General features: G+C 40.7%; 1 protein-coding gene across 1 annotated transcript; it reads right to left on the reverse strand.

The window, feature by feature from the left end:
- Nucleotides 1-389: 389 nt before the first annotated feature.
- LOC139211873 (matrilin-2-like) lies at nucleotides 390-17,271 on the reverse strand. The gene is made up of 18 exons (XM_070842295.1): nucleotides 16,936-17,271; nucleotides 15,854-16,009; nucleotides 13,802-14,467; nucleotides 11,746-11,865; nucleotides 11,057-11,188; nucleotides 10,095-10,227; nucleotides 9,727-9,854; nucleotides 8,131-8,250; nucleotides 7,685-7,804; nucleotides 7,003-7,122; nucleotides 5,889-6,008; nucleotides 5,427-5,557; nucleotides 4,987-5,119; nucleotides 4,571-4,690; nucleotides 4,111-4,236; nucleotides 3,746-3,865; nucleotides 1,870-1,971; nucleotides 390-1,582 (listed from the first exon to the last, which is right to left on the reverse strand). Exons 1-18 carry the CDS (start codon nucleotides 17,255-17,257, stop codon nucleotides 1,530-1,532), a joined length of 2,922 nt encoding a protein of 973 aa, XP_070698396.1. The 5' UTR covers nucleotides 17,258-17,271; the 3' UTR covers nucleotides 390-1,529.
- Between the last annotated feature and the right edge of the window lie 1,599 nt (nucleotides 17,272-18,870).

Here is an 18,870-nt window from a genome sequence, read left to right on the forward strand (position 1 = left end):
TAACAGTAAACCGGAAGAGTTGGGTTTGGAGTCTTTCTGGTATTTGTAGTTTTTTTTGTTTGCGCGCAACGTTGTCTCTCAATTACTTTACCCTACTCTGAAAATTATGTATTAACCCACTACATAACTGACTAACTGAATAAACCAGCACTCTAATTTAACACATTTTTGGATTTGATTATGTTTGCCAATGTAAAATAATATAAAACAAAAATCAGCTCTGTTTAATATATAAATATATGTATGTGTGTGTGTGTGTGTGTGTGTGTGTATATATATATATATATATATATATATATATATATATATATATATATATAATTTTGTGGCTTTGTAATGGAGTGCAAAAGTACACAGATACTTGATACGTATAGGCTCCGTTGTTTCAGAATATTTATTTTCCATGTGCAACAATAGTCCCAATAGAAAATATACAGGCAATTTGTTTACTGTCACAGAAGCACCAAAATATGTCATGCACATAACTTTCAGTTTATACAAAGACCACAAACACTAATTTCACTTGGTTTCACAAGTCTCATGGCTATGACAAAAAGTAGAAAATACAGTACGTGTATATATCTTATGAGGAAAATACCTTGGGGTGAAATACTGTTAACTGGTTACATAAACTAAGTAGACCTTAACTCAAAATCTCAGGGTTTCAGTCAGGACTACCTGAAACTTTGGTCCAAGACTTCCCAAGCGTGCAAAGTACTGAAGCGGTCCAATCGCCCTTAAACTCCCTAAATTGTTTTTCCTCTCTCCCCAAAACAAATGTACCTGTCCGTTACAAGCAAAACAATAATTACCAATTAATGTTGTGCAATGAAGTAGTTGAAATATTTCAGGTATCAGAGAAAAGGACTGTAGTACTTCACAGTGATGTAACACTGCTGTGGGCCAGTTGGATCAGACTTTATTTTGGTCTTTTCTCTGCGTAATAGTGCTGCAATCAGAGGGGTAACAACAATGCTCTTGTTGTATAAGAGATTAGTTGTTGTGGTGTGGTTATGGATAGAGGCTTTGTGTTCTAACAATAACACAAGAAAACAAGAAATGTGGATGCACAACAAGGATGTGGTTCAACACTTTGTCCACCAAAGACATTCATCATGAAAGTAAACATGTTTAAAAGGTTTTCATATATTTGTTTCGAAGTTTGCACCGCTATCTACTCTACAACTTCCCTAATTATCTTACATAGCTTGTGTTTCAACTCAATGGCTTACACTGATAGGAGGAAATGTAGCTTCTCTTACAAATATACAGGTATATGTAAACATTTACACCAGTTATGCCTGACTTAGCTGTAAGAAGTAATGACAGTGTTGCAAATGCGAAATGGGGGTTTACAATACAAAACAGCGAGGCTAACAGTATACTGCACGAGAAATCGATACCATGCAGACATTTAAAAATATTTTTACTTAAACATTAAAAAAAATTGAGGGTTACAGATTAATTCTGCTGGCCAAAAAAAAGTGAATACACTGCTAGTCCTCAACATGTCTTCTGGCATCGTCTTCTTAATACTGCGGCTGGGCCTCAATCAGGTTCACTTTGTCTGAAAGTTCATCTAGTGAACACATAGTCAAGGAAACAGATTTAAAAAACTGCAGTTGTAATGTTTAACAGTTCATTGTGGTACTGAGCATTTGGACAAATGCACCACTGCAAATCCACAGACTTAAACTTCAGATTCAGATTCTTCTTATTGTCATTAGAAGTACAAACAGGACAAAAAGATTAGGGCGGCTGCCCAGACTACTGCACATTTCTAACATTTAAGAGGCACAAAATGTAAAGCAGATACTTCTCTCATATACAGTTTAAACTCCTTCTAAGCCCTCCAAGCAAAAAAGATATGTTTTCTGCTCAGCTCCTGAATGGTTGACTGTACTTTTTTCTGGAACACAATCTGAGCTTCACACATGCAGGCATCTTGGGTTATTTCACTTCTCATTTCCTCTGAAAGAATGAGAGAAATATGGAGAAAGTCAAAACAAGCTTCACCACATTCATTGCAGCCCTTTTGTAAAAGAAAAAAAAAAAACAACAACCTTGAAATTGATGTGATGATATGAGAATATTTTGGAGTTGATGAAATCAGATATAGGTTAGGTGTTGAGCATAATAGATATTGATTGAAGAATGTAGCAGAGATTGGGTACAATTGTGATTTTTCTTTTGTGAGATTAGAAATTGTGTTACAAATGTTCACTAAATAATCACTTCAGCTCGTTAATCACAGCCTAGGAGTGCTCAGATTACATGTTAATAATTGCTTCAGCAATATACTGACATATACATTCAATATCAAAGCAGTAAAACAGATACAATCACAACAGACAACAGGCAAATAAACTACAACCAGTTTTTTTGGTCCTTTACTTGGACCAAAGTTCTGGGTGGGTTCACAACACAACTCTCTCATTCCTTAGGCCGGCAACACAAGACACGTTTATGGCCTATAAATAGTGCTGTGAATGGATGGATCAGTAGAAGTACTGGTTGTCTTTGGACACGGTAGCTTTGGTTTCAGTCAACTGCAGACATCTTCACAACTAAAGAATGCAAAAAGACAGATGTAAAAGGTATCATAACTAGTAAAAGCAAAGTTTATGCATTGTAACCTTAAATCTATAGACAAGCCTCAGTGCCACAGGCTTGACCACACTCTGACTGACAGTACAGTGAAAGTTACATGTGTGAGAAAACGGTGTAAACATGGAATAAGTTGGAAAATGGCTTTTCTTCACCTTTTCAGTAACATCAAACTAATTTGTTTTTCTGATCTATCTCAAAATATTGAGGCAGTGCTATTGCAATCAAGGGTTAAATCAAGATCAAACCCAGTCAGGTATTGAGTCAATTGAACTGTGTGAATCATGGCACACTCTACTAACCTGGCTATCACAATTAAGTTAAGTAAAGCTAGATAGAAAAAGGCAGTCATTTTTCCAGCCACAATGTTGGCAGACTCCAAAGGACGGAGGACTTCCTCTTCTGGTATGTTGTCATGTTACATCAAGCCTGGTTCATCCGGTGGTGAAGCCATATCACCACCTATGGCTGTAGCCATCTCAGGCAAGGTGGTTTAGCCATTTGGTAAGATACTAGTCAAATTAATTTCACTAGATAATACCCTTTGAGCCATAAAAAGGTTAGGCACATCCTGATTCGTAAACCATTTAAATGGAAATTTCAGTACTCGTGTACGTCAGAAAATGGCCGAGCCTATGAATTCTTTAAGAAGGCAGAACCTGGGTGAAATATGACATGATTTAGGAAACCTAGTGTATATTGGATTGTGGAATATTAGTAAGCCAAAACAGAAAGTGTCTGGAAAACTAGAATCTCACCTTAAAATGTGCTGCATACTTCAAGGTGGTTTGAGAACAGCTTTTGTCAAATCAAGCACATGGTCCAAACAGTCTGATAAAGTCTCTTCAAGTAACATAGGGGGACAGTATTGAAGGAGTCCCTGGCCATCTGTTGAAACTTGGTTGCTCATAGTTCCTCTGAGGACTCATGAAGATCATGTCCCATACATGCCTCACCTTTCCATACGTTAGTGCCTGTCTGGCCAAGCTCGGCAATCGATACAAGACAGCTCACAAGGCAATAATAAAACAAGGTTGGTTGCCAAATTCCTGAGACTAGAACTGATTTAGAATGTGAACAATCTTTTTGAATACACAGACACCATTATGCATGTTGAGAAAAAAATCCATATCCTTACGTGAGCATGTTTTCTGGTCTGCATTCAACACATATCCCTCTCGGCACTTGCAGTTGTATGAGACACCATTGTTGATACAAATATGCTGGCAGTCATGTCCCTGAGCACAAGCATCTGAACCTGGAAAGAGACACTCCAACATCTTACTGTCTTGATCCATGCAAATCAAGGTCTAGGCAGTCTCAGTTATCACTACCTCAATATTCATGGAATCCTTTTCCAAAACATGACAATATACTGGATACCTTATGTGTCTAGCACAGTACAAGTGCCTAAGCAACTCTTGTTGCAGAAACCTTTGGAGCAAACACAGAACATCTTGAGGCACTGCACCAGTGCTTACTTGAGAGGAAGAACTTTCTTACGTGAGCATGTTTTCTGATCCATGTTCAACGCGTATCCCACTCGACACTTGCAGATGTAAGAGTTCCCATTGTTGACGCAAATGTGCTGGCAGTCATGTCCCTGGGCACATGCATCCAAATTCGAACCTGAAAAGAAAAGCTCACACCTTGGTCACTTAGTCCAACAACACCATAAACAATCACTTGGCTTTTTGCAGAGCCTTTGATCACAGCTCCCTTTAATAGAAGTGGATGCTTCAGCCCTGTGACCAATACATTTCATCATTCCCAGTTGATATATCGCCGGCTTATTCACACTGACCCCAAAAACTCCCCACCAGCTCCTTCTCCCCATCAGAGCTTTTGGCGCTCTGATGAACCATGCCCTGTGGCTCCAAATGTGCTGCTTTGCGGAATATCTGGGATGCTGAATCCCACGACAGACACCAAATGTGCATATTGAAACAAATCAGGTGCTTACGTGAGCATGTTTTCCGGTCTGCATTCAAAACATATCCCACACGACACTTGCAGATATACAAGTCATCACTGTTGACACAAATGTGCTGGCAATTATGTCCCTGGGCACATGCATCCGATCCTGAAAAGAAACACTTCCACATCTGACATCTGACAGCACCAAGCAAGAAGGTCTTGACCTGTTCAGAACTTCCAGATGACCAACTTCCCTATGAACAGTTCATGAAATCTATGGTCATGTACCCTGTCCCTTCAGTCTGAGCTTGTTCACAATCAGTTATTCCCAAACCATAACCTAATTTACATGATGAAATACATCTGACCTTGCATGAAGTGGCAATGAGTGCCTTTTTTTTTTTTTTTTTACAGTTTACAGAAAAGCAAGATCATATCTTGTAGAAAGGACAAGGTTCTTACTTGAGCATGTTTTCCGGTCTGCATTCAAAACATATCCCACACGACACTTGCAGATATACAAGTCATCGCTGTTGACACAAATGTGCTGGCAATTATGTCCCTGGGCACATGCATCCGATCCTGAAAAGAAACACTTCCACATCTGACATCTGACAGCACCAAGCAAGAAGGTCTTGACCTGTTCAGAACTTCCAGATGGCCAACTTCCCTATGAACAGTTCATGAAATCTATGGTCATGTACCCTGTTCCTTCAGTCTGAGCTTGTTCACAATCAGTTATTCCCAAACCATAACCTAATTTACATGATGAAATGCATCTGACCTCGCATGAAGTGGCAATAAGTGCCTTTTTTTTTTTTTTTTACAGTTTACAGAAAAGCAATAGTAATTCTAAGGAAATCAAGTACAGTGCACCAGAGATCATATCTTGTAGAAAGGACAAGGTTCTTACGTGAGCATGTTTTCCGGTCTGCATTCAAAACATATCCCACACGACACTTGCAGATATACAAGTCATCGCTGTTGACACAAATGTGCTGGCAATTATGTCCCTGGGCACATGCATCCGATCCTGAAAAGAAACACTTCCACATCTGACATCTGACAGCACCAAGCAAGAAGGTCTTGACCTGTTCAGAACTTCCAGATGACCAACTTCCCTATGAACAGTTCATGAAATCTATGGTCATGTACCCTGTTCCTTCAGTCTGAGCTTGTTCACAATCAGTTATTCCCAAACCATAACCTAATTTACATTATGAAATGCATCTGACCTCGCATGAAGTGGCAATAAGTGCCTTTTTTTTTTTTTTTTACAGTTTACAGAAAAGCAATAGTAATTCTAAGGAAATCAAGTACAGTGCACCAGAGATCATATCTTGTAGAAAGGACAAGGTTCTTACTTGAGCATGTTTTCTGATCTGCATTTAACACATATCCTAATCGACACTTGCAGACAAATGAATCGTTAGTACTGACACAGATGTGCTGGCAGTCATGTCCCTGGGCACATGTATCCGAACCTGGAAGAAAAAAACACTTCCATGTCTGAAAGGCTCAATTTACAGCAATCAAAGAGGCCTTAGGAAGTAAGAGAACCTATGATGGGCCATTATGGTCTAGCACTTCAAATAATGGACCCTGAAGTAAACCTAAGACACTCCATCAAATCTAAAACAATGTCCAGGTTCTTACGGGAGCATGTTTTCTTGTCTGGATTCAACATATATCCAGCCCGACACTTGCAGATGTATGAGTCATCACTGTTTATGCAAATGTGCTGGCAATCATGTCCAAGGGCACATGGATCAGAACCTGAAAAGAGACGTGTCCACATGTGATATGACATTTCATGACATCATTCAAAGCAGGACTTGGATTGTTGGAGCCTCTGACTGGCCATTGTTTCTTTTACAATTGTAGCAAACCCTGCAGCCCCTGGGTTAGGAGCTATTAATGGGTGACCAATCCTTTTCCAACTTATTTAAAGCACTGCCATGTAAACCAGGTGTAGGTATCTAGGTGTATCAGCCCCAGTATCCCACCTTGCTGCCTGTTTAAAATAAAGTCACTACTGAACGTCCAAACGGTTACAGACAATCGACAAGGGCTGATATGGGTTTCTACAGCACTTGCTGACCAAGTGACTAATTTGGTGTTAAGCTGGCACTTCATATCATGGCCTGTGCTGCAATGCAATCAGACATTGTCTAAAGTGAGCAGTGCATTGAACATTATATCCGTCATGACACATGCTGAAGTACGAATCACCATTTCTGACATAAATGTGCTAGCAGTCCTGACCCTGCGAACATGCAGCCAAACCTGGAGAGAGACTCTTAACTCACTCAGTCTAATTACACCTGACAAGCACCATTTAGCCAACTTCAATGGCCCCCATACCCCACATTCTGCCGCATTTAATCATGCACGTAAAATGATGGATTTTGAGGCAAACCTCAAGCACAGCACTACAACATGCACATTAAATGTAATGTGTAAAATTTAAGTTCTTACGTGAACATGTTTTCAAGTCTGTGTTCAACACATATCCGTCATGACACCTGCAAAGGTGAGAATCGCCATTTTTGACACAAATATGTTGGCAGTCATGTCCCTGGGCACATGTATCCAGACCTGAAAAGAGACACTTCCACAGCTAACAATCCACACCTAATATAGCCCAACACTACCAGTTAACCAGTCAACAGTAATAAAAGAATAATAGAAGTCTTATTCTGAATTCATTCAAGCGCCTAAATGAATGCATTTTTGTAATAATCCATAAACCCTGCTAAAACATACGGTCAAGATTTCTATGTGAGCATTTTTTCCAGTAAGCAATCACCACATTACATTCAATCATCCAATTTACAGTTTAAGTGTTTCTCTATGTGCCCAACTTGCTACTCATTGCATTAAAGTTTCTCATCAGCTCTAGCTGTAACGATTTCAGTTGATATTTTTGGCAAACACCAATACAAAATGATTTTTTTTCCATAAAAATGCTTTTGTAACATTTCATCAATATATCTAAGACTGGAATTCAGTGGGACACTTTGTGCAAATCAGTGCATGTGTGCACATCAAATACAGTATACAGCTAAAATTCAGGTTCTTACATGAGCATGTTTCCTGGTCTGCATTCAAGACACTAAGACGTGCATATCAAACCTAATAATAAAGCTCAAGTTCTTACGTGAGCAAGTTCTTTGGTCTGCATTTAACTTATATCCCACTCGACACTTGCAGATGTACGAGCCATCATCGCTGACACAAATATGTTGGCAGTTGTGTCCCTGAGCACATGCATCTGAACCTGGAAAGAGACATTCACATTTGTAACTGACTTAATTAAGTTATTGGCATCAAGAAGCACTCAGACTGCTGAGAAGCCTTTAAAGCACCACTAATTCAATCAGAGTTTAAGACATGAGCATGTGCCCCAAGTCTCCCAGCTTCCTGCTTATTCAAAATAAAATAAAATCTTAAGTCCTAATCGGAAAAACACCAAAACTTCAAACGTGTGTATTGCTCCAGAGAGCAGGTTCTCCAAAAGTTAATCAAGTAAATTCTGACAACCCAAACCCAAGACACTGCACCCTGATGAAGATACAAAACGTACAGGTAAAATCAGGTCCTTACGTGAGCATGTTTTCTGGTCTGCATTCAACACATATCCCTCACGGCACTTGCAAAGGTATGAATCACCATTTGTGATGCAAAGATGCTGGCAGTCATGTCCGTTGTCACATGTCTCCAGACCTGAAAAGAAACACCTCCACAACTAACGCTTACAGGATCGACCGGCATTAACTGAAAAAAAAAAATATGATGGCCTCGCAAAAAGCTTTAAGCCTTTTTCTGCCGTCAACCAAGCACATACATTTAAAAAAAATATAATGAGACATGCAGTCTCATTACAAGTTCTCCTGTGAGCATGTTTTTTGGTCTGCCTTTAACTTATATCCCACTCGGCACTTGCAGATGTACGAGTCATGTCGGTGGGTACATGGATCAGAGCCTCAAAAGATGTCCACATGTAACTATCATCTCATGACATTGCTCAAGGAGAGCCTAGCTGTTGTTCCTTTGCCTGCTGATGTTTACTGTGGTTACACGCTCCATTCCTCTTTCTGTATCCATCAGTCTCCTACAAGAGTTATTCGGGCTGAGCTCATCAACTCAACAACAGAAGACAAAGTGTAAAATTAGTCACAACAGACATAAAGAAGGCCTGTCTGTACAAAACACCTCAACAATTCTTGGTCATTCACAACTACAGTCGTTCATAATTATTCTGTATTTAATCAAGTACTAAAGCAATGATTGTTATAAGCCACATCAAGTCTCGTGAAGCATGTTTTCTAGTCTGCAATTCCAACCCATTCACACTTGCAGATGTAGTTATTTGAGAGAGACATACACTCCAAATCTACTACAAGGACAAAGGTGCTTACGTGAGCATGTTTTCTGGTCAGACACTCCCACATGTAACACACTCAATCTGATCGGGAAAGCACATCATGGCTGAGACTTCATTAGGCTATTAACTATTTGATCATGACTATTTGCACAAACTTATCAGACAGTTTTCTAGCTCTATGCTTTTTTGGATGAATTCAATATTGACACAAAAACAAAAAAAGTGCAGCTCTTGCTCTCAAGATAAGCTTTGAAGCTGTTTTGGCAAACAAAACTGCAAAGAACCAAGAAGTAGAAAAACCAAGAAACAAGAAGAAACATTAAATCTATGGGAGCATGTTTTCTTGTCTGCATTCAACACATACCCCTCCTGGCACATACAGGGGTCGGAATCATTACGTTTGATGCAAATATGCTGGCAGTCATGTCCCTGGACACATTTATCCAAATCCGAAAAGATACATTTCAGCATGTAACTGACCGTAGTCAGCAACCAGTTGAGGCAACCAGTTGAGGTACACTCCTCATGAGCCAATTTGTGCTTGATCCTGTTCAAATTCAAGCTGAACTGAGCATTCACCTCCGACTTTCCAGAATAACCCAAATCCAAGCAGTAGCCACCAGAAATGAAGCAGTGTGGAAGTGCTTTAATGTGCAGTTCCTTTAATGGCTGCTATTGTGGCTCCAACAACACTTCAACAATACCACAAGTGACTGGGAGAACCCAAACTTCTCTGCTGTATTTTGGACTCAATTTGTGGGAAATCTGTGCCAAGATACAAGCATATAGTTTACCTGAAAATTCCAGGTTCTCACGTGAACATGTTTTCTGGTCTGTATTCAAAACATATCCCATTCGACAATCGCAGATGTACGAATCATCAGTGCTGACGCAAATATGCTGGCAGTTATGTCCCTGGGAACATGAATCCAAACCTGGAAAGAAAAAACTCCCAGATGTGATATGAAGCCCCTTATTGTGGAACATCTGCTAATTTGGTAATTATTACTTTTACAGTTCATATAAAATGAAGCACCTCCTGTTCAGCCAAGCTAAGAGGTGCCCACTGTGGAAAATGCCTCACCAGCTCATGCTATGTACAGTATAGGGAGGGCACTAACTTTCAGTCATGCTAAACACAGAGGATCTGACCAAAAGACAGACAACAAATCAGTGAAAAATGTTCTGTTTCTTACGTGAGCATGTTTTCTGGTCTGCATTCAACACATATCCCTCTTGACATTTGCAGATGTATGAGTCATTGTTGCTGACACAAATATGTTGGCAGTCATGTCCTTGGGCACATGTATCTGAACCTGAAAAGAAACACTTCCACGGCTAACCAACAAAATCCAACTAAGCCAAGAAGCCCTGCGTCAGTTCATGTGCACATCACCCTGTAAACTGGGGTTATACGAGGGTACAACTTTGCAGATCTGTGATAAGCAATCAAGCAAGTGCAAGTGACAAGTGAGCAAGTGACAGTTGGCAGAAAGCAAAACCTAATTCCAGGTTCAAAAGACCCAAGGGGAGGTTGGGATGCAGCAATCATTCTAGCGGACTTAATGAACAATCATTGTCAAGTCTGTCACTGTGACAGAGGATCTACTTGTCCTTTCCCCTCTGCTTAAGATGTGGTAGCCTGGAGCAGGGGCGGGTTTAGAAACGCTTGAGTTGGCTGTTTTGAATCTGTTTGTGGTCACTTTGTGGTCATTTTCTATGTCTTTGTAGTCTTTTTGCATGTCTGTGGTTATTTCTAATCTCTTTTTGTATCATTTTGTAGTCATTCTGTGACTCTCTGTCATCAATATCTGATTGGCCACCCCTCTAGCTTCCTGGGCCAGTGGCACCAGTTTCTTGTCGGGGCTTAAGTTGTCGTACCCATGTGGTGGTTGGTAAAGTCACCTGGCTCTTCCCCCTAAAGTCCTATTAGAGTCTAAATGCATAGTAAGTGTTGCAGTGTCACATGGAGATGTACTTAATAAGTATGTTGGAGATAGAGATGGTAGGACATGGGTCGTCACTTATTTTATCTTTTAGGGTGTCCGCAGCACTCTTTACACTGACAGCCAACATGCCCTAACATATTTATGACAACCAATAGATTATTCTCAAAAGCTCAAAATAAAAACCAGTTGAGAAAACGTATGATCTTACGTGAGCATGTTTTCTGGTCTGCATTCAATATATATCCCACTCGACACTTGCAGGTGTACGAGTCACCATTGTTGATACAGATGTGCTGGCAGTCATGTCCCTGGGCACATGCATCTGAAACTGAAAGGAGACAGTCCCACATCTGGCTGACATAGTCTTGGGGTAAATGTAGAGCAGGGGCTTTCAAAAACAACTGATTCTCCGGCAAGTTCTGAAGTCATAATTTGTTTTTTTCTGGGACTTCTGAGTGGCCATCATCACTTTTAGAAGTTGTGCCCTTCATCAGACCGGGCCTTCATGATTCCCTGCTCTATTTGTGCTGAATGGTGTCTGTGCTAATCTATTTAGGGCAACCCAAAACACTTGTCACAAGAGATGGTATGCAGTTTGTCTACAGCACAAAGTGCCTAGCTTACTATAATCCAAAGGGAGCTCATGAACTTGGAATTCCAAGCTTCGGTCAAAGTTCTTATTTTTCTTATGAGGCTCTTCCGATCCAATCCCAAATCAATGTTTATGCAAGATCAAAATATAACTTTTAGCCATGTTAAAACTTTTTTCGGTAGCAGTTTTCAGATAGTGAGTGAATTATGCAAAAATACAGTTTACATAGAATATTGTGTCACTGAGACAGACGAACACAGACAAAACAAGGAAATAAAGATAAAGATTCTTACGTGAGCAGGTTTTCTTGTCCGGGTTCAAGACATATCCCCTGCGACACTTGCAGTTGTATGAGTCACCATTGTTGACACAAATGTGCTGGCAATTATGTCCCTGAGCACATGGATCCAGACCTGAAAAGAAACACTCCGATGTCTGATTGGCTTAAGCCTAGTGAAAACAGTTATTTTCTGTTATACTTTGGGTTAGTAAGTTGTGAGTATGCACTGAGTTATTGTGCAATTTTGTAATTCTACAGAGCCACATGCAGATTAGTTTGCTTGATCTCTGTGCTTCAATTATAATGATGTTATGGTGAGTTCATTTTGTTGCTTCAAAACCTGTGTTATTTGTGAGGGACGTCACACAGTCATTTGTCACTTTCAAATGTTGCACTGGCTGTTGAATTGAAGTCACTTGAATAACTATCCATCTTAGTTTTTCAAAAGATCTCAAGATCTGCTAAAGCAACACTCTGTCATAACCATGTCTTCCATACTGGCATCACTGTTATCAGTCTCAGTGAAACACAGAGTGCGGTTGAAGTCACTCCTCAGGCTCAAGCTGTCATTTGAAAAAACAGCTTGTGCACCAGGGAGAAACTTGCATGAATAGCATGGGAAACCGTAGCAGCTACCTTGCTTGCATGGGTGGTACCAAAAGGAGAATGGAGAAATTAAAATATTTTTTTCCCCTTGAGGGCAGTTACTCAAAAGCACTGAGCTGGTGAAAGGTCAGGGTGGGAAATTAAATACTTTAAAAAGAAACATTACTTGAAATAACTTTCTGCGCCGTACACTCTCGATAAGACTGAACTGGGGGAGTTTGCAAAATAACTGTGAGGAAACACAGAATGTGTTGCATGAAAACACAAAACGTAGCCTGAGTTTTGAATGCAAAAGTAGTTAAGAAGCATTTTCCCACCGTGGCTTTTCAGGAGCTCTGTACAAAATGATCTCAGAATTAAAACTTTATTTTGAAACGCTCTGAGTTGTTACTTTCCAGGTTTTGATATCACCCAAACTTTTCATGGCAATGAGCAACTGGGCTGGACCAAGCATTCCTGTAGCCTACAAGCATTAAGTGCTACATTGAATAGAAATATTACATTCAGGTGTAAATACGTAAACACTTGACATCACGAGTTGTTCGTCCACATTTGTGAGCACATAAATGTTCCATTAAATGTAGGTCTTTGGTTAAAGGAACAATTTGACATTTTTTCTTCCCAACATCGTGCTGTCACTGTGAGGATGCCAGGCAACTGGCGGGGGCACCATGTAGTCACGGCAACCAGCCAAGAAATACTGTTGCACATAACCCCCGTGAAACCACAACTTATTTTAGAAAATATATATAAATATATATTTAATATCCATTTTTTCCATTATTTATGCTAAGGGAAGTTAACCAGGTATTAATTTAAACTTTAATTTAAAGGTCTATTGTGTTTTTAGACAAATTTAAAGGTAACATGATGGTTTTGCTTAATTATATACATTTGGAGGCTGATTTAAGCAATTATAAAAACTTAAAAGTCTCCACTCAAGTATATTTTAGTCTAATTCAGCGCAAGCTAATTTAGTTTTAGCCGTGCAGAATGAGGATGATGCCGTTAATGTTCAGTCAGAGACCTCAAAAGCCCAGCATGTAAACCTGAGCAGCGTAGCACGTCTTCAGGTAACTGAGCAGGGCACACGGCACCAGGCAATGGATGCAGCGCAGAGAGCAGCACGCTCCCTGTGAGAAGTAAAGGCAGCATCATAACAGGTTTCAGCCATTTTAAAGTGTTCACGGTTGTAGAATTTGCTCTGAATAGGCAGATCAACCAGTCACCAAGTGAGTTGGTAAGTAACTTCATTAACTTCACTTACTATCTCCATCTTCATGGCAACATTTAGTGAACACCTTTTTGTTGGAAATCCAAACAAGTGGCAGTAAATCACTGGTTACCTTGCCATTGTTCTTAATACCAAAGAGGAGGAGGACCAGGGACTTTAGAATGGCGAGTCCCTCTATGGTGCTGCCCATATGATCACAGGGGAAATTTAAAGGACGGATCTGACATACCGTTTCTTTTACCGTCATTTTCATTATTTATTCCATAACCGTCTTTCCTGCCATCTAGGCCTAGTCCACTCCCATTATCATCATCCTTACCACACAAGGTTTCCCTAAATTTGGAAGTGAGCTTCTCTATGACACCATAGGTCTCCACATAGAAGACATGCTCATCATGTGGATGGCTGGCCATGAGGCGGAGGGACATCATATCAGCTCTGTCTACTCCCACCGCGTAGATCTCGATCCCAGACGCCCGAGCTGCTGCTGATACGTCCTCTACCTTGTCCTGGGGCCTCCCGTCCGTCACTATGATGGCTACTTTGGCGATGCTCGTGGAGCCAGCTCGGGCCCCCGCCTCCGTGGTGAAAGCTTTCTCCATGGCAGTCTTGATGGCCATGCCTGTCATGGTGCCTGACGCGAGGGGCTCCACCCGGGCCAGAGCCTGCTTTAGGCCAGACTTGTCAAAATACGTCTTCAGCAGAAACTCAATCTGCACTGTGCTGGCATAATTGACAAGGCCGACCCGTGTGGCGTCTGAGCCGATCTCCAAGCTGTCCACCATGTCTTGTAGGAACTCTTTGGCCTTTTCAAACTCAGCCGGGCGTACGCTGCGGGAACTGTCTATGATGAAGACCAAGTCTATAGGCCGATTTCTGCAGTTGGGCCTCGTTGCTGTGAATAAATTAAAAGAGTATTTTCCAATATTTTTGAACTGAAGATACAACTCTCACAACTTCTGAGAATGGACTCATGTACTGCACACACATATTCTACCACTCACTAACGCACACACACTTTAAACATAGTCTAACTGTCTGATTCATAAAAAAGATAAATTAGTTGAGAAGCAAAGAAGCTTTGGCAGATGCAAACACTACTAATAACAGTGTAAGTGATATGATTTTAGGAGATAAATACTAGGATGTCATAACAGCCAATAATCTCACTTTCAAAGACCGTATTCTTGAATATTGAGTTTGAGTTCATTTGCATTGATTGTATCATAGAAATTAAAATGATAAAACTATGCATATCTCTACACACACACTCACAGAGGAGCAGCTTGTAATGGGTTTCTGGAAAAGCAGATTCTCAGTTCCACTGATTCTCCATTGATCTCCATTGAGCAGCATGCTGTTTGATGCAGCCCATTTATGCAGCTGTTGGGCGTCCATCGGCATTTAAGTAGTGGTGAATATTAATATTACCCTATGTCGTCAGCATACCTAATGTCCATTGAGGTGTCAAAGACCTGTCTTTCAAGTGGACATGTGTAGGAGGAAGAGGTGCGGTGAGACCACGCCTCCTTGGGAGGCCCCGCATGTAACCTCTGATCAAGAACTGTAAGTGCTATTTGCCATCACCCACAGCTTCATGTTGGCCAGCGTGGCCGCGCCTGGGGATGATCTACCCTAGCAAAGGCCCAGGACATGTGAGCCTGCAGCACCTTCACCATTCTTTGCTGTTGTACATCATTAACCAGGAATGTGTTCTAGACCTAGGGAGGTAGACGTGCTGCCTCTTACATTCAGACATCACTGTTGGCCTCAGCTTATTTATGATGAATCTTTCCTGTATTCTTCCCAAGCATGACATTAATGAGATGGGCCTCCAGTCACTGGGAGTGCTGGGGTTTGAGTATTCCATCAGCTCATATGGAAACACATGAATACTCAGCTTTTATGATCCTAATGGGCCCTTCAAAGGTGCTGTTAAAAGATACACTCTCATTTCATTATAGCTCCCATTAGTGCTCCCAAATCACCAAGTTCTGTGTTTAAAGTGTCGTTAAGGATTTAATATTCTGATGAACACTTAGATTAATCAAACTTTGGCCAGGAACTAAAGCTAGCTGTGGGATCTCCTTAAGTTCAAAAAGATTTAATTTTCAACCTCTGTGTGAGTGTTCTTTCATCCTCGTCTCGAGCCGTATCAAGAAATGATGGGACAATTATTTATGAGGCCACTGTGGCTTTTAATTTGCTACAAAAGACATTTCACATATCTGTCCTCTGGGAGTTCAATAAGAACATGTTGGTCATGCCCAAAGCTAAGTACCTGCAGCAGTTCTGATGGATGCAGGAGAGCCCGGAGCAGGCTGCCAGGATCCAAATGGTTCAGCTTCGTGTTGCAGCTGTGAGAGCAGCTGGCTTTTCTTCGGCGGCTGGTCATGGGAGGGCATATACCCATACAGCCTGGAATTAGTGCCACCAGCTTTGCCAAGGGGGAGGGAAAAAGCAGAGGGGAGAGCATTAGAGCAGCGGTTAGCGTGGTTTATCTCAAGCAAAATAAGATGCAACATCACAGGAGAACATGAACATGATCATTAGCTAGCTTTTGAACACTTTTTGAATAGCAGAGAACGATTAATAGTGCACACCACAAGCTTTTTTTCTGATACATAAAATTGGTACGTTGATATCTCTATCTTTATGACTGAAGAATAACTTCAGTCTCTCTAACTTCACCCCAGCTTGTGCCTCTCACATATTCGCATTACATTCCAGTCACAGAGCTAAGCATCTGATTTTCTGAAAAATAGCTACCCAGCAATCTTCAAAATACTGAGAAGGTTGTATGAAAAAACAGTCCACAGTGCACCTCTTTTTCTTTAAAAAAAAAAACAAAAATGATGGGCAGAAATGGCAGATCTCCTTGCTCAATTTGAACGACATGAACCAAATCTAACATTTCATCATCATAGGTCTATGCAGTATTTTATATTTTTATACAAAATGATGACAAAGCATTAATATTTCATACATTATGTCATTTTGGCTACCAATTAGCAATTTGGCATAGTTCCCCCCCCCCTCTTTTTTTTATTTCTCTTTTTTGATGATTAGAATAGGATTCGAAGAGTAGTGAGGTTATTTATGCTTAGCTGACAGGAATGTATTGGTGTGAATCATACAGGTCTACTACTACTACTACTACTAATAATAATAATAATAATAATAATGATAATAATAATAATAATAACAATAATGATAATGATAATGATAATGATAATGATAATGATAATCATGATAATAATAATAATGATAATGATAATGATAATGATAATGATAATAATTTGTAGAATATTGCTGATATAAATATTGATATAGCCAAAGGACACCCAGCATCTACCAGCTGACCTGCAGTGTCCGCCCTCCGTGTCTGCTGCCTCAGGTGGTTCCTGGCAGCCGGGGGGGCACCCTGCTGCTCCTGGACGCCCCGGGCTGTGTGATCACCCAGCCGGCCTTCTTGGAAAGTCTCCGCGCTTGGCTCTTCGTCAGAGCTTTGCTCCATGGATGTGATGTCGTCAGAGCGCGCAGAGAGCCTCGGGGGGACTCGCGGGACTGAAGGACTAATGGAGTGAATCTGCCGGTTCTGTGACCCAAACCGTGGGAAAGTTCCCAGAGTTCCCGATGCCAGGATGCCAGTGAAACAGAGCAGTCCCCACACTGATGAGGTCATGGTGCCTGCGCACAGTCCGCCTTCGGTCCACTTCCACCGGACTGCGGCCCATTTATATGATCCAGTCCACGGCCCACAAGGCGTGGGGAGCGGGAGGGCCAATCCAGAGACATGTGGAGGAAGTGGAGGACGGAGTGCACACTGAGGCTGGCCTCAGAGCAGCACAACTTACTTTTCTTTATCACTAAGCCACAATGTGCAGGAGCGATCACAGTCCCCACCACAGTCATTCTGAGAGTTTGATTTACTGTTAACTGACAAACAACACAACACTGTTACTGCTACTCTATGGCTGCCAGGAGTCCATGGAAGGCTATGATCAGTGGGAACATGGAGCTGTTGCATTTGACTTGAGAATTTCCATTTTATGCTATCAATTATTTATTCTTTCAAAAAATGTAATTACCTATAAAACATGGTGAATTGTGTTTAAATAAAAAGTACCAAAGTAGCTCTAATTAGCTGCTGACGTCTTAATAGATCACTGATGAAGATCCATTAATAAGACACAACATCCTGACAGGGGTCAATCTGTGACCTCATTGAAACTTTTACTTTTCATACTTTAAAAAACATTTTGCAGCTAAAACTTATACGTAAAATGATGAACACAGGGCGTCTACTCATAACGGAGTATTTTAATGGCGTGTTTTAAAGGTTACAGAAGTCCAAGATCTCTGTACTTCTACTCTTGGCAACAATCATTTTTCCTGAGAAAAATTCCTGAGAAGACATTTAGGGCCTTTTCAGAAGCTGAAGGGATTAAAAAGCAGTTTTAGTAGCTTTATTAGGGTTGACCTCTGCTGGCATAATAAGCAAAAACACATAGTTCTTGACCTGGTTACAAAAAAAAATCCAAACTTAAGGTTCCACTTATATATTAATTTGCAAAAATTAATCTATAAAATATCCCTAGGCACAATATACTCAGTGATCATAGACTATATGTAGCATGCTGCCCTCTCATGGACTGTATGTCACAGTGTTTGTGTTTTTGGGGTCACTGACCTGAATGAAGGAGGAGTTACATACAGACACCTGCTTTGTCTGACGACAGGAGATCATGAAGACTGATAATCGATAGTGTGTAATGTAAATAATTCAAATGACCTTGTTGTTCTTATGCCAAACTATGTTTTGAAGATGTGTGAGTGACGGTGGGCGCTTTGCACAGAGTTCCAGTCAGAACATCAGACAATGCAAATGATTCGGTCTGATGTCCCACAAGGGGAAGTTACAGGGAAGCTGTTGTCCCAAAACCAGTTCATGCTGTAGAGAGAGGAACAAATGCATAAAACAAAACATAAATACATCTGTTCTGCTTCTGATGGACATCAAGACAGTCGACTGGCCAGATGAAAAAAAAATCCCAGATTATGTTCTAAAAATGTGCAATGAGGCAGTAAGATCAAACTTTCATCGTATATTTATTTCCAATAAATAAGGAATGAATATCACGTTGTGCTGACTCTGGTTTGGTTACTGATTGCGACTGCTCTAAAACATGTAAACCAGATCAGGAGTTAACAAAAGCAGGCAAGCAGCGCTGCCATGATTGTGTTCCACGTGCAGATGGAGAGTTTTCCACTGGAAAGAAAACGCAAGTTGACTAT

This window comes from Pempheris klunzingeri, chromosome 13 (assembly GCF_042242105.1).
Source record: "Pempheris klunzingeri isolate RE-2024b chromosome 13, fPemKlu1.hap1, whole genome shotgun sequence".
In the NCBI taxonomy this organism is placed as follows: Eukaryota; Metazoa; Chordata; class Actinopteri; order Acropomatiformes; family Pempheridae; genus Pempheris; species Pempheris klunzingeri.

Coding starts and splice junctions, on each gene's coding strand:
- LOC139211873 (XM_070842295.1), bottom strand. CDS start 17,257: ATGACCTCATCAGTGTGGGGACTGCTCTGTTTCACTGGCATCCTGGCA. Junction 5,120..5,426: donor CATGCTCACGTAAGAACCTT/GTCCTTTCTACA, acceptor CAGATGTGGAAG/TGTTTCTTTTCAGGATCGGA. Junction 3,866..4,110: donor GGATCAGAAAACATGCTCAC/GTAAGAAAGTTC, acceptor GTCTCTTTCCAG/GTTCAGATGCTTGTGCTCAG.